The sequence below is a fragment of the Herpailurus yagouaroundi genome, unplaced genomic scaffold, assembly GCF_014898765.1.
Source record: "Herpailurus yagouaroundi ecotype Mexico unplaced genomic scaffold, PumYag 410, whole genome shotgun sequence".
NCBI classification, from domain to species: Eukaryota; Metazoa; Chordata; class Mammalia; order Carnivora; family Felidae; genus Herpailurus; species Herpailurus yagouaroundi.
The window spans coordinates 2,685,441-2,708,271 of NW_024412627.1; the positions used below are offsets into that span (position 1 = coordinate 2,685,441).

The 22,831-nt window shown below is 47.9% G+C and overlaps 1 protein-coding gene and 2 long non-coding RNA genes across 23 annotated transcripts; 1 reads left to right on the forward strand and 2 right to left on the reverse strand.

Annotated features, from left to right (window-relative positions):
* Positions 1-287: 287 nt before the first annotated feature.
* On the reverse strand, positions 288-12,878 carry ATXN2L (ataxin 2 like). 21 transcript variants are annotated; one of them, XM_040463635.1, is made up of 24 exons: positions 12,067-12,875; positions 10,511-10,547; positions 10,282-10,338; positions 10,125-10,196; positions 9,625-9,775; positions 9,105-9,229; positions 7,937-8,028; positions 7,313-7,513; positions 6,510-6,685; positions 6,221-6,334; positions 4,930-5,142; positions 4,769-4,840; positions 4,441-4,511; positions 3,955-4,250; positions 3,807-3,876; positions 3,221-3,367; positions 3,026-3,098; positions 2,735-2,922; positions 2,365-2,494; positions 2,158-2,279; positions 1,774-1,986; positions 1,413-1,602; positions 1,050-1,209; positions 288-804 (listed from the first exon to the last, which is right to left on the reverse strand). In XM_040463635.1, the coding sequence occupies exons 1-23, from the start codon at positions 12,363-12,365 to the stop codon at positions 1,055-1,057; spliced, it is 3,264 nt and encodes a 1,087-aa protein (XP_040319569.1). In that variant the 5' UTR covers positions 12,366-12,875; the 3' UTR covers positions 288-804; positions 1,050-1,054. The 21 variants fall into 21 exon arrangements, with proteins under 21 accessions (XP_040319569.1, XP_040319567.1, XP_040319565.1 ...); XM_040463633.1 differs by having other exon boundaries at positions 288-781; positions 1,359-1,602; XM_040463631.1 differs by having other exon boundaries at positions 1,359-1,602.
* LOC121022488 (uncharacterized) lies at positions 1,894-22,829 on the forward strand. Its single transcript, XR_005786970.1, has 3 exons — positions 1,894-2,006; positions 13,504-13,514; positions 22,819-22,829. It is a non-coding gene; the product is annotated as an uncharacterized LOC121022488 (long non-coding RNA).
* On the reverse strand, positions 12,935-16,835 carry LOC121022487 (uncharacterized). The gene is made up of 3 exons (XR_005786969.1): positions 16,383-16,835; positions 13,337-13,547; positions 12,935-13,046 (listed from the first exon to the last, which is right to left on the reverse strand). It is a non-coding gene; the product is annotated as an uncharacterized LOC121022487 (long non-coding RNA).
* Positions 22,830-22,831: the final 2 nt, after the last annotated feature.

Sequence of the window (22,831 nt, forward strand, 5' to 3'; positions counted from 1 at the left end):
TGGAGCCTGAGATTCCCCCCCCCCGCCACACACGTTCTAACCTTTTAGAAACGTGAACTTAAAAACTACCTACAAACCTGAAACCTCAAGACAAGGCCAACATCTACATGAGAGAACAGTCCCCGGGAGGCTGGGTGATGTGTGGCAGTGAGAGGCAGAAGGACCAGCACCCACAGACTGTACTGCTATGCTGTCCCCACCCACTGCTGGGAGCCACCTCATGACACCTAAGACTTGACAGCTGCTATCTTACTCTTTTTTCCAGAGGAAACCACAGGCAGGTTAAGTTAGTTTAAAATTTTATTTTTTTTAATTTTTTTTTTTTAATATTTTTATGTAATAAAAAGTAAAAGTCCTTGTCCAACCATCCTTGTAGGGCATCTGTCTGTCTGTCTCTCACGCCGGTCACTCAAGTTAATGGGGAAGAAAGAAACAGGGGGGCCCAAGTCTGAGGTTATAAATAATAGAAAATAAAAGATCTTCCGTCTCCAGCGGGGCATAGATGAGAGGATGGGAGGGCAAGATGGGGTGGGGATGGGCAGGGGCAGAGCAGGAACCCCCCACCCCCGCTGGACCCTGGCCCTGCCCACTTCGAGCCCCGCCCCCCCTTCAAGGTGCTTGGCAGGAATTCCCCAGCTCCCCCGGGGTAAAGGGGGGTTTGGGGGGCTGGGACTGGTCCGAGCTGCTGGGGGAAGAGACATAGATCACTCTTCCCTCCACTCATGGAGGTCTCAGGTCGCGGCCAGGACAATCTTCAGTTCCCCGGGGGGTGGAAGGGGAGCTGCTGGGAGGGATGAGATTGAACTGGTTGGAGGGGAAAGAGAAGAGAGCAGGAGCATTAGAACCCAAGCAGCTGTCCCTTCATCCAATGCCGTCCAGTGTGGGGTGTGGGGGGAGTGTGTGGGTAGGAGCGGCCTCCTCAAGGTGTCTCATGGGGCTGTCAGAAGCACAGATCAATCGCTGTTTCCCAGTGAGCCAGAGCCCTTACTCGTGTGCCCAGCTCAGCCCCCCACACCCCAGCCTGGCCCTGTCTGCTGCGCTGACCTTACCTCGGCTAAGTCAGGAGACAGTCGGGGTCACTGAGAGCTGGGGAGGCAGTGGGGAGGGGGGCTGCTGGATCACAACTGAGCGAGGACGGAGGGAAGCAAAGGACAGAGCCAGGAGCAAGCCCCTGGCGGCGGCGACTGTGGCTTCTGCCCACCCTACATACTTCACAGACAGGTGCAGGTCGGCGGGCGCCCTGTGGGACAGCCCTGCCTCCAAGACCCCTCACTCCCCTCCCAGAACCCGTGCATCCTGCCCCACCTGCAGCCCATCAGCTCTTCCATGCCAAATTCCCCCAGCTAACGAGAACTCACGAATCCTGTCATCGGCTCCTCCTGGAAATCCAGGCGCCTGGCCAGGCTGCTCACCTTGGGGGTGTCCGATGTAGGGGTAGGGTGAGGGTGTGGAAGCTGAGAGTGCAGGCACCCCACTCTGGGGCACCGCGCCTTGGGGGGGGCCCCCATGGCTCTGGGGTGGGTGCAGCAGCATCACCTGGGGCGGGTGGGGAGCCCCAGGGTGAGGGGGCGGGGCTGCTGTGATTCCAGTTTGGACATGGGCCTGCAGAAAACAACAACAAAAAATCCCAGCTGGGAGCACCCCAGAAGCTACACACAGGCTCCGAGAAGCCTGGTGTTCAGACCACTGAGGAAAGGGGCAGCAGGATAGCCCCAGGACCCGGGTCCTGATGGCAAAACAGACCCATAGAAAGCAAGTCCCTTGGGCTCTTACCTGGGTAACATGGGCCATGTTGGTGAAGCCGTGGGGCAGCTGCTGGTGGGCATGGATGGCATACACAGCGGCTGGCTGGGGGAAGCTGCTCTGAGGGGACTGGGCAGAAGGTCCCGGTGGCAGAGAAGGCGGCGTGCCTGTCAGGGCCCCTGGGTGGTACAGATTCTGCTGTGGCTGTCCACTGCCCAGGTGTGGGGCCTGCCCCGCCTGGTGCTGTTAGGGGGAGGGGAAGGGTGAGTGCCACCCCACTCCTCGGGTACCAGGCCTACCCCCCCCCCCCCACCGACTCCCGACCATGCCCGAAGGAAATGAACCCCCGGCTCCATCCCCCTCCTCCAGCCGCCCACTCCTGCCCCAACCACTCGGATCCCCCATGGCAGGCACCTGGACGGGACTGGGGGCCGCATGCTGGGACTGCGGCTGGCTCCCAGTAGGCGTGGTGGCCGGCTGCGGCTGGTGGGCATGGAGCTGCGTAGCATGGTGTGGATAGGACTGGTGAACGGTGGCTACAGCAGGAAAGAGGGAAGGGATCAGCGCCAAGCACATCGGAGAGGGCTAAGGAGCAGTCTTCGGGAAGGGCACAGAACTCACCATACAGGGCTTGGGGGGTGGGCTGCTCTGCAGAAGGGTACTGAGGGGTGGAGGACGACACAATGGCCTGGGGATGGCTCCCCGACGTCAGCATGCGTGGGTTGCTCTGAAGCATGGGGGCGAACACCGGCTGGAAGGACAAGAGAGGAGCGGTGGGCATGTCGCGCTGCCCGATAACCCGTACACGGCACGACTCCGGCTTTGCCACAACCACCTTGTTTAACGTTCACAAGGGTGCAAGCAAGGAGACGCCGTTTTACCTGTGCTTTAGAGAGTACCAGTGCTTTGCTACGGGTCCTGCCGGAGCCAGGACCGAAACCCGAGTGACCCTCAGCTCTGTACTCCCGTCTCCCTCCCGTGCCTCAGTTACCTGTGAGGGGTAGTGGGCCATTGGCTGCATCATGGCAGGCTGGCCCGGGAACTGCTGCGGGGTGTAGGGGATGTAGGAAGAGTACGGTGTGGCAGCCACAAGAGGGGGGCCAGCGGCGGCGGCGGCCTGCATCATCGGAGGGGCTGAGGCTGGCTGGTGTTGGTCCGAGCGCTGCGGGGGCAGGGAGCCTGGGGAAAGGGAGAGAACGCCAAGCTTAAGTTCCTTCTGCCAGGAGGCAACGAGGCAGCACCACCCCCCTGCCGCCGGAGCAGCCCTGCCAACTCTGCTCACCTTTTGCTCCCCGGTACTTGCCCTGCTGTCCAGGCACGGAATTGGATACAGGATATGGATACATCTGAGGTGCCTACGAACAAGGATACAAATGAGGCTGAACAGCTTGCTAACAAATGCCCAGAACGGCCTGACCCGGTCCTCACCAGCCCAGCCGAGCCTCTTAGCCTAGACTCACTCGGTCTCTCCTCTTACCTGAACAGCTGGTCCCATGTGGATCTGAGGTATGTAGGAAATGTACTGGGGGCTATAGAGCCCACTCTGGCCTGCTGTGAGCACCGGGATGGAAGGAGTTGAGTGAGTCCGGGGCCCCGGAGAAGTCGGGGTACTGGTGGATTTATTCTGTAGTAAGAGACAACAGAGGATGCGTGCATTTTGATCTCTGTATGCCCCTCCTGGGCTTATAACAGTAACGGAGCACTGCACGCCAGATACACTCTACCCTTCATCTTGCTTAAGCCTCACGCTGAACCCCCTGAGACGAGTATTCTCAAAATACAGGTGAGGAAACAAAAGCCAAAAAGTTAAATAGCTTGTCATTCAAACCAAAATCAGGGATCTGAATGAAACCTATGTTCAGAACTAGCCCAACACACATACTCCCTGAGCTAAACCCTAAACACATAAAAACCTGCCACACATATCGTGACCCCTCGCCCCCAACCCTGACACGTTTGCCCTAGAGCAGCCCTACTTTCACGACCTCTCTCCCCACGCTCTCTCCCCCCACTCCCAAGCCTCCCTCAGAGAAACCAGTCCACCTTCGCCCATTCCATCTCACCACAGACAGCAGAGGCTTTGTGGGATTAAATTCCTTGGCATTGGGGTTCAGTGTGGACTTCTTCACTTGTCTGTGAGAGAAAAACAAAGTCAATCTTCACAGTTTGCTCATCTCCCCCGACACCTGCCCAGCTCCCCATCCTACTCACTCGGCAACAGGGCCCTCATCCTTCTCGTCTCCCTTGATGAGGCCCACCGGGGGGCTGCCAGTCTGGCTTGGGCAAGGTGGCGGGGGCTGCTCTGGCCCCTCGGTGGCTCCTGCCGGTGGCAGGGGTGCTTTGTCCTCCTTATCCGATACGGACTCTGTCTTGGAGGAGACTGGGGACCCCATTGGCTCTGAAGTCAATAGACCATCAACCTCCTTCTCTTTCCCTTTGGCCTCCTCCTTTAAGATCCGGGGAGGAAAAGGATCCAGGCTGGTCTCAGGGGAGCTACTGGACTGCAGCTGGAAGGAGAAAAGCACACATACAGTGCCCAGACAGCTGGTCCAGACCCCAGGCGTGGCTTCCTTCCTTCCTTCCTTCCTCCTTGCTTGGTCTCATCTCTTCTATTCCACCTAGTCCTGTGCCTCTTCTATAAGCCCCCTCACCCTCCCTCCATCCTTACACCCTGGCTCACTCCCATACTCCTCTCACCTTAAACTGGGCCCCAAACTTTCTCAATTCTTCCAGTTGAAAGCGTTTCTGTTCATTCTGAAGGCCAGGGACTATGAAAAACAGTGAAAAAGGAAAAAATACGCATTTCTTTTTTCAAGGTGGCTACAATGCCAGTAGCCCAAAGGACGAAGAAAACAAGAAAAAAAAAAAAAGGCTTGAGAGTTCTATAGAACAAATTAGGATCACATGACTGACAAGCTACTGTTTCCCAAACCCCAACAAACTCTTGGTACTAACTGAGGTGCTCTCCTAATTAAAAGGACACAGACCTCAGCGGGGGGTGGGGGGTGGGGGTGGAAATCCTCACCTTTCCCAGCTATCCGGGACAGCTCCTGGGATTCCAGAGTTCTCCCAGGTTCCTTGGCTGGAAGTTCTTTTACTGAGCAAGAAGAGACACATGCCTGAAGGTCCTTCTGTCCAGAACCACACTTCACATTGTCCACAAGCCCTCAACCATGTGGCTCTTACCATCTGTGGGGGCCAATGAGATCTTTGGAGAAGCTGGGGAAATGGAGCCTACTCCAGGATCCACAACTGATGATGTCACAGGGATGGAAGCTGAAGAGGTTGGTACTGCTGAGCCAATGGGGGGCTCAGGACAGGAAGCCGAGATTGGGGCAGGGGCAGCCGACTTGGGAGAGCGTGGGGGATACATCCGGCCCACTGGAAGAAAAGGGAAAGCTGTACGATGGTTACTGGTCAGTGCACAATGGGCATAGGGAACCTACTAGAAACACCAAATCAAGTTTATCTGTTTTTTTAAAAATTATTTGTAATGTTTGTTTATTTTTGGAGAGAGAGACAGCGCATGAGCAGGGGAGGGGCAGTGAGAGTGAGAGAGTGAGTGAGTGAGTGAGTGAGAGAGAGAGAGAGAGAAAGGCAGAACTGAATCCGGACTCTGAGCTGTCAGCCCAGAGCTGGATGAGAGGGGCTTGAACTCAAGAGCTAGGAGATCATGACCTGAGGTGATGTCAGATGCTCAACCGACTGAGCCACCCAGGCGCCCCCACCCCTTTTCCTTTAATATGCAAGGTCAAACCTAAATTCCTAGAAGAGCAAGGCAGGTAACCTAATCAGGTAAAACAGATTGCTGGGCACCATAAAAGGTTAGAATGTTTTACAGGAGCAGACTCACTGTGCAGAACTTTCTGTATTTCCAAAGAAGTTGAAAATTTTCTATTTCTCCTGTCTTAAAATGCTGACAACTGGGACACCTGGGTGGCTCAGTCAGTTAAGTGGCCAGACTCTTGATTTTGGCTCAGGTCATGATCTCATGGTTTGTGAGACTGGGCCCCTGAATTTGGCTCCATGCTGACAGCTCAGAGTCTGCTTGGGATATTTCTCTCTCTCTTTTCTCCTCTCCCCTGAGCATGCTCTCTCTCATATTAAACATTTTAAAAAATAAGTAAAATGTTAACTTAAAAGTTTGTTACTGTTGTTTTTTAAAGTAAGCTCTATGCCCAATGTGGGGCTTGAACTCACAACCCTGAGATCAAGAGTCACATGCTCCTCTGAGCCAACCAGTCACCCTGACAACTAATTTAAACAAAAGACATCTGACAACCAAACACAAACCATGGATTGCTACATTGGTATTTCTACGGGAGGGAAACAAATTTCTTTCCTAAAAAGCATAAACTCAAAACCCCCAAAACATCTCTTTCATCTGGGAACAGTCTCCCAACCCAGCTTTCCAACAACTGACATCTACATCCCCCACAAATTTTTATTTCTTCATATAACACTGCTGAAATTTTACCTGCAGGAGGAGGTGGAACAGAAGCTTCTCCAGAGGGCCTACTGCTGGGTGAAGACACAGTCTTGGCACCACCTCTCAGAGGCCGCTGTGCCTTAGGGGACATGCGGGAAGGGCCTATTTTTTTTTTTTTTTTTTTAAGATGGGGAAAAAAGAGGCAGAGTATCTGCTATTACATTATCACCAACGCATCACCCTTCCAACCCACCTATCCTTTCAATTCTCCTTCCCACTTCCTTCCTATCGGCTTCCCTACCACCGCCCCCTGCCCCCCAAAGCCCGCTTAACTCACCTCCATTGATACCACGTGTTTCAGAACCTGGGCTGGGGCTGCTATTGTCAAGATGGTGAGGGCCACGAGGTGGCAAAGAGCTAAGGCCAGGGCGGCCACCCCGGGAACTACTGCATCGAACTCCTCCCCGGGGACCTTCCCGAACTCGTTGGGGTAGAGGGATATACTTTCCCTCCCTAGGGGAGAGAGTTCAAGCAAGGTCGATTAGTCATAAAGCCCACACATTTTGGAAAAATGAAGTTTTCCCTCCCAAAACACATGTGTACATGTATACACACACATACCCTGCCTGGCTCCGGCTTTTTGCACTGCCCCACCTGAAAATCTGTTCTAGTTAAATGTTCTGTGGCTATAAGGCTTGTGATCTTATGATGTGCCAATCCCTGACCTGACCAACCTGGCCAAAGCTCCACATTCTACCATCCTGACCTATGAGAAAAATAGTATCACGTTATAGTTCAAGGTACAGCTTTTACAGGTTACTGTTACTGGACATCATATACACTCTGATTTCATTTGCATGAAGGGAAGAATAAGACCTACAAATGGATTAACCTGCAGAGCAAAAAAGGGGAATCAAACTCATTTTTTCCTCCCTAAACCCACAAGCTTTAATCTTTGTTACCTTGAACAAATTACTTATCTGCTCTAGGCCTCACTCTTACACCTGAAAATTGGGGAAAACTACGTACTAACCTGTATCTTACATGGCTGTGAAACTTAGAAAGGAGTGTACAAAGCTCTTGGCCCCAGCCCTAGCCCGTACAGAGGCCCAAACAGACCAGGCCGCCCCCAGCAATCACCTGGATGCCAGGCTGGGGCTCTCCCGCCCTGAACCCTGCCGCTGGACTGCACTGTGCTTCTCTTCCTCAGTGCGCCCATCATCGTTCTCCATGGCGATCCGCAGGCGGTACTGGGGGCTTGATTCAATCTCTCGAGCCAATTGGGCCGCACGCAGCTCCCGCTGACGAAACTCTTCCGAGTTGTCCTTCTCCAAGGGCACCCTAAGAGGACCACCACAGATCACCACCACCACCCCAGTGCCAGGGGACAAGAGAAGAAAAAGGAAAAACGTTTCTATCGGTCCTATCACCAGTTCAGGCGTGTGGATGTTTAATCCCTTCAACAACTCAACATATTTAATGGGCATCTACTAGGTCCTAGGCAGAGCAACAAGGCCTATCTCTGAACCTGAGGAGTATTTACACGCACATATCAGTATGTTTTAAGTTCTAGAAGAAAAGCATGGATAAACGGACAAAAAAGCAGTTAATTCTACCAACGAGATGGCCTGGTATTTTGAGGGGACAATATACAAGACAGATTAGGAGTGGGGAGAGGACATCCTAGATACCCAGAAAAGAATGAACAAATGCCACGACCCTAGGCCTCAAACTGCATCATCTAGGAAGTACCAAGACACTCACGTATAAGAAGAAAGACTGCTATCATAGGTGGTCTTCACACCATAGTTCTCCTCGTTGAACTTGAACATTTCATTGGGGTCCCATCCGTTGGACTAAGGTGGGAAGGAAGGAGAATGTTTTAAAACCCAACAAGGAAAGCAACAATGACCTGTCATTCTCCTCCACCAGGCTGAAAAAAAAAGGTCTGACCAAACCAGGCGTGGAAAATAGAAACAAGGCTGGCAGGAATATCAACTAGTACTAGCAATTGTAGGACAAACTGCTAACAACTAGTAAACCCAAGGTCTTACAGGACCTAACAAATCCCTTACCAGGTTAATGTCCCAGAAAAATTTAGCGTACGTGCATGGGGACACATGTTCTAAAGTTCAGCAAGGCACTATTTTTTTTTTTTTTTTTTTTGAAAGACAGAGAGAGACAAAGCCCGAACAGGGGAGGGACAAAGAGAAAAGGGGAGACACAAAATCTGAAGCAGGCTCCAGGCTCTATCAGCACAGAGCCCTATGTGGGGCTCGAACGCATGAACTGTGAGATTATGACCTGAACCGAAGTCAGATGCTTAACTGACTGAGCCACCCAAGTGCCCCTGTAAGGCACTATTTCTAACAACAAAATAACGAGTCAAAACACCAACCAGTAAAGAAAAAAAAAAAAATACATTGTTGTATATATATCCATATATATGTATATAAACAGAATAAGACAAAATCACTAAAAGCATTGAGTAGATCATGAAATAACTCAAACATGAAATAATTCAGGAACAACAGAAAGGGAAAGAAAATTCTTGTATGGATTAACTATAGCATCATAATGCCTTAACTCATGAGGAATTTTAAATGATTCATAGTAGTGCTTGTTTTTGGAAGGGACATGGGTCCACACGGTCCTCGATCTTGTCTATACTTTGTTAATTAGGAAAAAAAAAAAACAACACCTTCAAGCAAACGTTAATAGTGGTCAATCGCAGATGTTGGGAGAACAGGTATTTTTATTTTATTTTCTGTACCTTTCCATTTGGAATTGGACTGCCAACAATAGGCAACAGTAAGAGATTTTTCTCCCCTTCCCCAGAAGCAACTCTTGATTCTACGACATCACAGTCAACAACCCACACTCAGACAGTAGAGTGACCCAGCTCTTGGGTTCTCAGGGAAGGGGACCGTACCATGTCAGACTCGAGGTCATAGTCATCACTGTTGCTGTCACCCCCTTCCCAGCGCTGAAGCACCTTCTCTTTGTGCTCCCCATTCACTTTTGAGTTCATGGCAATGGCTGAATCCGTAAACTTGTCTGTGGGGGCAGAGTTGAAGATCAGGAGTCAAGAGATACTTCATAGCCTTCTTCTAACACCCCCTGCCCCCAATGAGTAGCTCAGGAGCAAAGAAAAGTTTGCGTGTGTCAGAGGTGGGTGAGGGTGGATGCAGCATAACAAGCCACATCTTAACTGTCCAAAAGAAGCAAGGAGTTAAAAGCAAAACAAGGTAAATGTGAAGAACTACACCACAGGCCGGAATTCATCCCACTGCATCTTAGGTATCGAGATACAGTTTCAAAAAGAAAAATCTGGCCATCCTCCTCAAAAAAAAGATGTTTGTAAAGGGGGAAGAAGAAGAACAAGTCCTTACGTAACTGCTCTATGCCCTCTACTCAAAGAGTGGGTCTGGCATAAAAACTCGACACGGTACCTTTAGTAGCATAATTGAAGTCAACATTTCGGAAGTGGACAAGCATGACATCACTTGGCTTAAACACCATGGTATCCACAATGTCTTCCCGACAAGGACCACCTGCTGGCTCAGATGCTTTCCGGTGTACAGCATCCACGGCTAGTTCAAACTATAAAAATCCCATTTCCCAACAGTAAAGGGTCAATATCAAGAAATGTGATGGTCAAAATAGGACTATTTTTCTCCTACCCTTTCTAACCTTTTTCCAACACCACAGTCACACAAATAGTCTTCTGAACATTAGCCACAGGACTAGTATTTTAACACTAAAATACCCAGCCCTCAATTTTCCAATCCACATTTTTTCAGTGCTTCCAGCACTACTCTGGTACAGGCCTAGAGAAATGAGTAGCACACACCACAAGCCTGTCCAACACCACTCAACTCACATCTTCAGTGAGTCTATTTCATTCTCCTTACATGCCACTGCAAAAATAAGCTAATTTGAGTCCACTAACCTTTGAGCTCAGAGTCTTGAAGATACCTTCATACGTGGTACCATTCTTCACCTTCACATCACAAGTGGAGCCCTGGAACAGAGGAATAAGAAGAGTGTCTCCAGCAAACTGGCGTACTACATCCCTCAAACAACCTACGGGCTAGGAACCCACTTACCACAACAGCTGTAAGAAAATGCAGCATTCTGGAATTGCTGTAAACACCCTCGAACACCTGTCAGTAACACAGAAAAAATAGACACTTGACACCTCCCCTTCCTTCTGAATATCCACACTCCCCTCACATCATTTCTTATTCTGAGCCCAACTATTTGTGCACCTAATCTGTCCCATATGCCCACATGTACCTCTGTACTTTGGGGTGTGTGTGTTGAGGAGGCACTCACCGGTGACTGTGGGGGGCCCTTTCCTGTGCTTTGTCCCCTATGAGAGGAAACAAAAAACTAGTTAAAAGTGTTTAATCCCTCTTATACGATTTATTTCAAAGAACGTGGTATCCGACAATCACATACCCTGTGAACGTGCCTATTTAGACTACAAACCAATTAACAAGATTTTCAAACTCTCACCTTACAGAGGAAGAAAGGCATAGACAGTAAAAGCCAGTAAACACATTTCCTCCAAATGCCACTAAAACAGACCTCAATCAGCAATGATTGTCAATTCAACACAACCTTCTCACCTCCAAGGGGCCAGGACTACAGGCTTCCCCCAAAAACGCTACAGTAATCGTTAACCAATAATCCACCCCAAACGTAAAAGTGAAAGCAGATTCAAAACTACCCAGGTTTACGCACGTTACCTCTCAAAACAGAAAAGACAATCATTTTCACCAGCCTTACGCCCCAAACTCTGGGAGGAGGGTACTCCTTTTAGGACCCACCCTCCTCTCGACCTCTTTTACTCATTCAATATTACCCACTCTGGGAGGGGTCACTGATCGCCCGGTAACCCTGCTCTTCGCTGGCTGATGTAACCGGCGGTTGAGGAGGGCGATGAGGGGGCCGTTGGCGGGGCTGGGGGACAGCGCAGCCGCAAAAGCCATCCACCGGGAGGCCTCGCCCGGCCTGCGCCTGCGCATTAAAGCCCACGGGCTTCCAAAATCCCCCCTCCGCGGCCAGAACCCACTGCGCCTGCGTGTACCGCCACTCTCAAGTCCATTAACCCACACGCAGAAGAAGCCGAGTGGGGTGCCCACCACTCATCCATGAACACCAGGCGAACCCCGCCACGCACACTCCCAAACCCTGCCCTGTAGGTTACCCGCGGCTCACGAATGCCCGGATCATAAGACAGAGCATCCGCGCGCACGTACGGGAAGAGCGCGCGCGCGCTGGAGGTTCCCTGCCCGCAGTCCTCCCAGTTGTCCCTCCTTCCGTTCCCCCGCCCACCCCGCTACCCTCCTACTGGCCAGACCGGGAAGGAGGTGGTAGCAACCCGCTCCCAAGTCCCTCCCTCCCCATTGGCCAAACTGTGGGCCGCGCGTCCCCCTCCATTGGCTACGGCCGGGGACCCCTTCCCGCAGCTGACTCCCCATTGGCTGAAGCCGGGGACCGCGAGACCCTTCGTGGTAATGGAGCCGGGGACCCCGATCACCTCTTCACCCCCCCAACTCCTCGTTCTGACGGCGCTGGCGGGATGCGCCCCCCCTGCCCTTAAGGCCCGAGCCCCGAGCCCTGACTAGGCTCTGAGAGCTGAGCACGGCCCTTAAATGTCCCGGTGGCCGCCCGGGGACCCCTTCCCTCTGACCTGTTAGGACCTGAGGGGGCCCACCCCCAGCCTCACGGGAATTCCTCACTTTCCCCGGGCGCCCCTCAAAGGTGGCCAAGCTAGGTACCCGCCACGCGCGGTGTCCTCGGGTGCCGGCCGCTGGGCCGGAGCCGAGCGGCCGCCGCCGCCCCGCAGCTTAGCCTCCAGCGCCCGGAAACCCACCCCTCCTCACCTGGCGCTGCCGATAGCCGCTGCCCCTGGCCTTTCCTGATGTTGCTGCGGCTGCGGCGGCTGCGGCGCCAAAATGCCCTCGGCTCCCCGGCGGAGCCCGCTCCCGGCGGCTGCTGCAGGCCCCAAGCAGGGAGTAGCGGCCGCGGGAGGCCCTGGGGGAGCCGAGGTGGAGGCCAGGGGCCCCGGGAGGCCGCCGTTGGGAGGGCTGGTGCCCCCGGGAGGCCGGCGGGCCACGGCCTGTTGCGTGGGGGGCGGCTGCTGGGGCTGGGAGGTCTGTTGTGGCGGCTGAGGCTTCAACATGATGGCAGCGTCCGGAAGGGGAATTAGGGGGAAGGGAGGGAGAGAGGAGGCTGGGGCTAGGCCCCCGCCGGAGAGCGCGGGAAGCGAAGGGGATTGGGAAGCTGGGGACCCGCCGTTGGCGGGCGGGGGGGAGCCCCGCGGTGTCGGGGGTGGACAGAGACGACCGCGGCTCGAGGAAGCGCCGCGAGGCGGAAGGGGAGGGGGGTCCCGCGGGCCGGAGGAAAGCGAGAGGGCGCGAGCCGGCCTGGCGCGCGTGCGCGTCGCCGGGGAAAGAGGAGGAGCGCGCGGGCGGGAGCTCCCGAAGGGGGAGGGGCGGGCAGGAGGGAACGGCGGCGCGAGAGGTCCGCGCGCACCGGGGCGGTTGGCTCCGGGTGGGAGAGGAGAGAAAAAGGCGAATCTCGCACCCCTAGCCTTTGGAGTGGGGAAGGAGCAGCGCGGGCGCTCACGCGCGCCAAAGATTTAGAATCCCTAGGTCTCAAACAGCCCTAGGGGTTGATGCCCGCTGTCGCTTCACAATGAGCGTGTGAAGCGCTAGGGGAGGAGCCGAAGTAGCCGAGAGGAAGGAAGAGCCGGCCGCCCCGCCCACGCCGGTGGCGTAGCGTCAGGATGCCTCCGCATTTGTGTGAGATGTCACGACGTAGCGTGCAGTTCTTCCGCCATTTGGGTGCTCGTGGGCGGAGTCTAAGTGCAAAGAAATCCCGGGTATAGACTAGCGACTGCCCCTCTTCGGGGGGTGGTGGTGGGCTTCTTGAGGAGCTATTCTTGAGCTTGTCTGCTTTAAATAAAAGACTGACAGACACTCAGCATGCTGTAGATAAATATATGCTAAATCCTGAAGTATTTTAAACGTAAGTGATTTAAAACCTAAATGGGTTCTCCGTGCCCTGGAATGAACCCTTAAACTGTAGTGACGGAGAGAATGTTTGAAGGTCAAAGTACTTAGGGTCTAATTCAAAATTCTTGATACTCACCTCTGCGATGAAGCCAGGCTTCATCCATTCAAAATCAGTTGGGCATTAGGACATTAGGCTGGATGCACTGAATACAACTGTAATTTGACCGCTTCGTGTCTTCAAGGAGTTTAAGCTAGTTGTAGACCCAGACAATTAGATGAGATGTATCAGGTGAAGCGTATGAGCACAGATAGGAGTTACACTGAATCCAGCGTTGGGTGATGAGTTGCTAGGCAAGGGGAATAGGATGTGATAAATAAAAGGGGAATAGGATGAGATAAAACGTCAACGTGGCAGGAATACAAAATTAAAGAAGTTTTTATTTTTTTTAATTTTTTTTTCAACGTTTATTTTTTATTTATTTTTGGGACAGAGAGAGACAGAGCATGAACGGGGGAGGGGCAGAGAGAGAGGGAGACACAGAATCAGAAACAGGCTCCAGGCTCTGAGCCATCAGCCCAGAGCCCGACGCGGGGCTGGAACTCACGCACTGCGAGATTGTGACCTGGCTGAAGTCGGACGCTTAACCGACTGCGCCACCCAGGCGCCCCAAAATTAAAGAAGTTTTTAAAAAATGAGACCTGGGGCTAGATTTTAAAGAGACTTGGACATTATGCTCAAAGTAGTGGGGAGCCTTTCACAGAAAAGGAAGAGGCCAGATTTACATTTTTAGAGGAGTACTCTGCAATGTGGAGAATGGAGTAGAGCAGCGATGACTCTGGTCTTAATCCCAGTGAAACTTTCAGTATGTCAATCTTCCTTCACTCCAGGCATTAGCATTGGAAGCCTTCCCAAACCCTCTACCACAAACAGGCACAATATCTAGCTAAAAGTCACCCTTCCTTTTTGGGAAGTATGCCTTCACCCGTGTCTCACTCCAGGCATCGAGTGTGTTAGGTTCCCCTCCTGTGTGCTTGCCAGGCAAATTGCTCCGCTTCGTTCTAAGACCTCCTTTAATTCTGTCTCGCTTGTGTCCGCTCTCTAAGAGTTGGGATCCTACTCTTACTGTACCTGCAGTGCCTCGCACAATACAGGTAGTCAATTGAATACTTATGAAAGAAATGGATCCGAGTGGTAGCTTAAAGACTATGTCTCCTGGATGCCTAAATAATACAGATCTGGCGTTTTCCTGGTATCACTGGCACCACTGGGTGCCCTGCCACCTCTCCAGCCTCTTTATGGGCACTTCTGTCTCCTCCACCTGCAGCAAATTCTAAGTTTTAGCCTCATGAAACTCCCATTTTCACGACACACCTTGCTCTTTTCCAACTCTTCCTTTACTTGTGCTGTTTCTTCACCTACCTTCTCGTTCGTCAAGCTCAGGTGTCCATTCTTTTGAACAGCCTGTTACCGACTCACTCCTTCAGGCTCTCAGAGTACTGGGATGGTTTTGCTTCTACGGACCCCGAGGTTATAAAGGGCAGGGACTATATTTATTCATTTCCCTATCTTTTATGTCTAGCTCAGTGGCTGGCACACAGTCACTCAAATTATTTGGTAAGTGAATGGAACGTTGTCTTACTATATGCAATTTAGAAATTATATCACTGTGATTTGATATGGAATGATTTCCAGGAAGAAAGCAAAGTTTATAGTCTGTGCTACCTCTTGTTCACAGAAGGGAAAATAAAGAAACAAATGTATCTGCAAATTTTTGCAAAGGAAAGCACAAAAAGTATAACCCCCAAACTAATAAAATCGGTTACCTAATGAGGGTTCCTGGGTTGTTGTTTATGTTCTTGTGGAAGGAAACAACAGAGGGCGCCTGGGTGGCTCAGTCGGTTAAGCTTCTGACGTTGGCTTAAGTCGCTATCTGGCGGCTTGTGAGTTCAAGACCCATGTTGGGCTCCATGCTGATAGCTCAGAGCCCAGAGCCTGCTTCAGATTCTGTGTCTCCCTCTCTCTCTGCCCCTCCACCGCTCACACTCTGTCTCTCTCCCTCAAAAATAAAGAAGCATTAAACATTTTTTTAAAAGGAAAACAACAGAGCTCTGGAGAGAGGAAGACACTTCTTTGAGTATAACTTTTCATATAACTTGGACTTTTCAAATCATGTTTTTTTTTTTTTTAATTTTTTTTTCAACGTTTATTTATTTTTGGGACAGAGAGAGACAGAGCATGAACAGGGGAGGGGCAGAGAGAGAGGGAGACACAGAATCGGAAACAGGCTCCAGGCTCCGAGCCATCAGCCCAGAGCCTGACGCGGGGCTCGAACTCACGGACTGCGAGATCGTGACCTGGCTGAAGTCGGACGCCCAACCGACTGCGCCACCCAGGCGCCCCTCAAATCATGTTTAATGGTCAACACTTTCTTTTTTTAAAACTTTTCTTTCTTAAGTTTACGTTGAGAGAGAGAGGCAGAAGAAAGCATGAGCAGAGGACAGGCAGAGAAAGAGAATCCTAAGCAGGTTCCACGCTCAGTATTGAGTCTGACGAGGGGCTCCATCATGAGTTCATGACCTGGGCCAAAATCAAGAGTTGGATGCTTAACTGGCTGAGCCCCCCAGGTGCCCCCAATTTTTTTTTTTTTAATGTAAGCTCTACGCCCAACGTGGGGCTTGAACTCACAACCCCGAGATCAAAAGTCTCATACTTCATTGACTGAGCCAGCCAGGCACCCCTAATGGTCGACCTCTTCAAAAAGTGAAATCAACAGAGATGGACGGTAGCTAAAATCAGAATATAGACATAAATAAACGATCCCAACTCTATTTTAGATGAGTGAAAGTGACCCACTGAAAGAGGAAAAATAGAACTAATTCAAGTAACTTTCAGGCACTCTCTGCCTACAGAAAAAAGAACTGCAAACCTTAAGTTCTTCTTAGTAGTAGGTTTGCTATAGTGATAGTGGCATACCAATTCTGAAATTACCTTGGGTATGGGGATTGAACATGCAAGTAAACAGACATTGCTGAGAAGGAGGATTATCATGCGGAAGTAGGGAAAAGCAAATATGGAAGGAAAGAAGTGAGCAAAACTTTAGTGGGGCTGGATCAGAACAGGAAATATCAGTATAAGATTTATGGGGAAAAAATAGATGATAGATTGACTGATTTACACATACCTAGTTCCCAGATCTTGGCTTCTAAATATTCCACAGAAAGATCCCAGGTCCCAGGGCCCTTTGAAGCTTCCTTCCTGATTCCAGCTTGGGGAGGAGCAAGGAAGATACCAAGGTAGTTTGGAATATTTTGTTGTGCCAGGAAGTAAGTACTAAAAAAAGTATTAGGGCATTAAAGGGACATAGGCACCATCGTGAAGAGGCCAAACCTGACACAGTTTGAGGATCCACAATATAGAAGTATAGTAATAGGTTATAACCCATTGAATAAAAGAGGAATCCATACATCCATACTGTTAATAGGTATAAATATACATGCATACACACACAAAAAGAAACATACAAGAGAAATAGCAAGACTGTATTCTTCAAAACTGTTCCATGGCATGAAAGACAAAGAAAGGTTGAGGAACTGTTCCAGGTTAAAGAAGGCTAAAATGACTAACAATAAATGAACTAGAGGGGCGCCTGGGTGACTCGGTTGAGCGTCCGACTTCGGCTCAGGTCATGATCTCGTGGTCTGTGAGTTCAAGCCCCGTGTCGGGCTCTGTGCTGACAGCTCAGAGCCTGGAACCTGCTTCGGATTCTCTGTCTCCCGCTCTCTCTGCCCCTCCCCCACTCATGCTCTGTCTCTGTCTCTCTGTCTCTCTGTCTCTCTCTCTCTCTCTGTCAAAAATAAATAAACATTAAAAAAAAAAAAGTGAACTAGATCCTGGCCTAGATCCAGGAAGAAAAAAAAAAAAACTGCTATAAAAGACATGGAGAAAATGGACAAATTTGTAATATAGACTGCATAATACATCCAGGATAATTTCCTGAATGTGATAACTATTGTAGATGTGTAAAAGTATATTCTTAGTAAATATGCATTTAAGTATTCTATGGGGTAAAGGAATATGATATATCCAACCTGCTTTCAACTGGCTCAAATTATGTGTATGTATTTTCTTTATGTTCACACAGAAAAAATGATGAAGCAAATATGGCACAATGTTAACTAGTGGATCTGGATAAGCTTTATTTTTCTTTTTTGTTTATTTTAAGATTTTATGTTTAAGTAATCTCTACACCCAATGTGAGGCTCAAACTCACAACCCCAAGATCAAGAGTTGCATGTTCTGACTGAGCCAGCCAGGGGCCCCATTCCGGGTAAACTTCATACTGAAGTTCGTTGTAGTAGCCTTTCAACTTCCTTGTAAGTTTGAAATTTTGTTCAAAATAAAGAATTTACATATAAATAAGTAAATGTCATTGTAACACCCCTAAAGTTAGGGAAAGGAGTAAACCACGTAATTATATCTACTAAACATCCACAAACTCATTGATGAATTAAGCGAGGAGTTTTTAATTCTCAGGAATACCCTTAGGCACTACACCAGTGTTCCCGGCATTTTATCCGCGTGTATCTGAGAAGTAGTCCCCGTTTGAGGCTCAAATGATACTAGGACTCCACTTATACGAAACAGTGAGGGCATATTCCTCACTTAAGACATGTCAGAGAGTGGCTGGGGCAACAAGATGAGATGTTCCTTATGATGAAAATTCGACTCTATCTCCCCAACACACATCCTACAAGGACACTCTTCCCCCATAAATGCCAAAATGTTTTTCAAGAAGAGGCAGCATCTGGTAGCAGAAACAATACAGGCCTAACAGGATATGGCCCCGAAGAGAAGAATTCTAGCTCTGCCTTTGTCTTTTACTAAGTCTACCGACTACAGCAAGTGATTGGACCTCTGAGGCCGCAGTCTCTGTCTAAAAGGAGAGGTCAGAATAGACGAAGGGTACCAAATTCAAATGGCTACATGAGAAAGCTGGTAATAAAAAAGAGTGAAGCAAGGAGGCACCGTGACAAACTGGACAGCATGCGCTCTCTCTAAAAGGGGTCCCTGAGTGGCTCAGTCAGTTAAGCCTGTGACTTTGGCTCAGTCATGATCTCACGGTTCATGAGTTTGAGCCCTGCACTGGGCTCCCTGCTGATAGCACAGAGCCTGCTTTAGATCTTCTGTCCTCCTCTTTCTGTGCCCCTCCCCAGGTTATGCATGTGCATGTGAGCTCTCTCTCTCTCAAAAATAAACATGTTAAATAAAGAAATAATAATGAATGAATGAATGAATGAATGAATGAATGAAAGAGATACCTGCTTCTCAGTTCCAATCAACTTCTGCCGGTAGGGTTGTGTTCTAGGATTGCCAGAGATCTTGACATGGAACGTTCTCCAGAATAGATCACATGCTAGGCCACAAAACAAGTCTTAACGAATCAAAAAGATCAAAGTCATACCATGCATATTTTCTGACCACAACACTATGAAACTAGAAGTCAACCACAAGACAAAAGGTCTGGAAAGAGCACAAATCCGTGGAGTTTAAATAACATGTTACTAAGCAATGAATGGGTCAACCAAGAAATCAAAGAATAAATAAAAAAATTACATGGAAACAAATGAAAATGAAAGCATAATGGTCCAAAAATCTTTTGGATGTAGCAAAAGTGATTCTAAGAGGGAAGTTTATGGCAATACAGTCCTACTTCAAGAAGCAAGAAAAATCTCAAATAAACAACCTAACCTTACACCTAAAGGAGAAGGAGGAGGAGGAGGAGGAAGAGGAGGAAGAGGAAGAAGAAGAAGAAGAAAAGAAGAAGAAGGACGATGACAATGACAATAACAAAACCCAAAACCAGCAGAAGGAAGAAAATAATAAAGATTAGAGCAGAAATAAATGATATAAAAACAAACAAAAACACCCACAATAGAACAGATCAATAGAACACCCAGGAGCTGTTCTTTGACAAGATCAACAAAATTGATAACCCCCTAGCCAGACTTATCAGACAGAGAAAAAGAGAAAGAGAGAGAGAGGACTCAAACAAACAAAATCACAAATGAAAGAAGAAAAATAACCAACACCACAATTTCTCAGAAATACAATTATAAGAGAATATTATGAAAAATTATATGCCAACACATTGACCAACCTAGAAGAAATAGATGAATTCCTGGAAACATAAATTACCAAAACTGGAGCAGGAATAAATGGAAAATTTCAGCAGACTGATTACCAGCAATGAAGTTGAATCAGTAATCAAAAAACTCCCAACAAAAAAACCCCAGGACTAGATGGCTTCACAGGTTAATCCCACCAACCATTTAAGGAAGAGTTAATGCCTATGCTTCACAAACTATTCCAAAAAATAGAAGAGGAAGAAAAACTTCCAAATTCATTCTATGAGGCCAGTATTAGCCTGATACCAAACCCAAATAAAGACACCACGAAAAAAGAGAACTGCAATGTCAATATCTCTGATGAACATGGATGCAAAAATCCTCAAGAAAATACTAGCAAACCTAATCCAACAGCACATTAAAAAAACTATATGCCATGATCAAGTACATTTATTCCCAGGATGCAAGGTGGTTCAGTACTCACAAATCAATCAACATGATACATCACATCAATAAGAGAAAGGATACAAACAATATGATCATTTCAATAAATGCAGAAAAAGCACTGGGCAAAGTACAACATCCATTCATGATAAAAACCCTTAACAAGGTAGGTCTAGAGGGAATGTACCTAACAAAATAAAGGCCATATATGAAAAACCCACAGTGAACAGAGTTTTTCTCCTAAGGTCAGGAACAAGACAAGGATGTCCACTCTCACCCCTTTTATTCAGTGTAGTACTTTAGTAGTCTCAGCCATGGCAATCAGACAGCAAAAAGAAATAAAGGACATCCAAATTGAAGTCAAACTTTCACTATTTGCAGATGACATGATACTATATATAGAAAAGACTCCACCAAAAAATCACTAGAACTGATCAATTCATTCAGTAAAGTCACAGGGAACAAAATACATGTACAGAAATCTGTTGCATTTCTATATGCTAATAATGAAGCAGCAGAAGGAGACATTAAGAAAACAATCCCATTTACAATTGCACCAATAATTTAAAAAAAAATAGCAGGAATAAACTTACCCAAAGAGGTGAAAGGCCTGCACTCTGAAAACTATAAAACACTGATGAAAGAATTTGGAGATGACACAGAGAAATGGAAAGATAGCCCATGCTCATGGATTGAAAGAACAAATATTGTTAAAATGTCTATATTACCCAAAGCCATCTACAGATTTAATGAACTCCCTATGAAAACACCAACAGCATTTTTCACAGAACTAGAACAGACAATCCTAAAATTTGTATGGAACCGCAAAAGACCCCAAACAGCTCAAGGAATCTTGAACAAGAGAAACAAAACTGGAGGGATCACAATTCCAGACTTTGAGTTATATCACAAATCTGTAGTAATCAAATCTGCATGGTATTGGCACCACAATAGGCACATAGGTCAATGGAACAGAATAGAAAACCCAGAAATAAACCCACAGTTATAAGATCAATTGATATTTGACAAAGCAAGAAGGAATGTCCAGTGGGAAAAAGATAGTTCTTCAACAAATGGTGTTGGGAAAACTGTACAACATGCAGAAGAATGAAACTGGACCACTTTCACCACACACAAAAATAAACTCAAAATGAATTAAAGACGTAAATGTGAGACCTGGAACTATAAAAATCCTAGAAGAGAGCACAGGCAGTAATTTCTCTGACATTGGCCATAGCAACATTTTTCTAGATGTTTCTTCAGGCAAGGGAAATAAAAGCAAAAATGAACTGTTGGGACTTCCTCAAAATAAAAAGCTTCTTCACAGCAAAGGAAACAATCAACAAAACTATAAGGTGAAAAAGCAAAAACAAAAAACTCCTAACAGGCAATCTACTGAATGGAAGAAGATATTTGCCAATAACATATCCAATAAAGGGTTAGTATGCAAAATATATAAAGAACTGATAGAACTCAACAGCCCTCAAACAAATAACCCAATTAGAAAATGGGCAGGAGACATGAACAGACATTTCTCCAAAGAAAATATCCATATGGCCACCAGACACATGAAAAGATGCTCAACATGACTTATCATCAGGGATACGCAAATCAAAACCACAATGACATTATCACCTCACACCTGTCAGAATGGCTAAAATCAAAACCACAAGAAACAACAAATGTTGGTGAGGATGTTGAGAAAAAGGAACCCTCCTGTACTATTGATTGGAATACAAACTGGTACAGCCACTGTGGAAAATATTAAGGAACCTCCTCAAAAATTTAAACATAGAGCTACTCTATGATCCAGTAATCGCGCTACAAGGTGTTTACGCAGAAAATACGAAACACCAATTCAAAGGGATATGTGCACCCCTACATTTATTGCAGCATTATTTACATCAGCCAAATTATGGAAGCAGCCCAAGTGTCCATCGATAGACGAAGGGATACAGAAGATGTGGTACACACACACACACACACACACACACACACACACAGAGGAATATTATTCAGCCATAAAAGAATGAAATCTTGCCATTGCAACAACATGGACACAACTAGAGAGTATAACGCTAAGTGAAATACGACAGAGAAAGATAAATACCATATAGTTTCACTCATATGTGGAATTTAAGAATCAAAACAAATGAATAGAGGAAAAAAGAGAGAGACAGAGACAAACCGAGTAACAGACCCTTAACTATAGAGAACAAACTGATGGTTACCAGAAGGGAGAGGGGTGGTGGGATGGGTGATGGGGGTTAAGGAGTGCACTTGTGGTGATGCGCACAGGTTGATGTATGAAACTGTTAAATCACTCTATGGTACACCTGAAACTAACAGAACACTGTATGTTAACTGTACTGGAATTAAAATTAAAAACTCAATGAAAAAAAATACCTCACAAAGATAAAAGAAAAGTATACTCTCAGGAACTTGGAAATAACTACAGGTTGAGACCATGGATCAGCTGATCCCCTTGGAGTTGGAATTGAGCTAAGAATCCATCTATTACCTGACCACCTTCAGCCCCTACCTTGATTGGTGGGCCATAGCACCATTGGATCCCCCAAGGAATTAGCATCAATTCAGAGCCAGTATCTAGTAATTCTCAAAAGGTCTGGGTATTTTCTTTCCCCTAATACACAGTTTCTCCAACAAACCTCCACAGTTCCTTTCTCAAGGAGATGTAATCTCCCTTTTAATCAAGGTGCTCTGAGTCTATGCTGACTTAGGTCTAGAAACTAGGAGAGAGACTGTGGCTTCCCAATGTAGTGACTCAAGTTAGATTTCTTGGCTACCAGAGCAAGATTTTTTTTTCTGTTACACAGATCAAACAACTTTTTAGTAGGCTGCTCATCCTTTGGTTCTTAAGAACATGGTGACCAATCAGCCACTGCCAAAGATTGCTGTGGGCCAAAGTCTTCTGATTACTGGCATGTCTCTGCTGCCCTTTACAGCAGATGTACCCATCATACCTTTGGTGGAAATATACTGTCTATAGCCTCTGCTACTTCAGGTTCCTGTCCTCACCGAAATCAGAGAGCCCACGTGA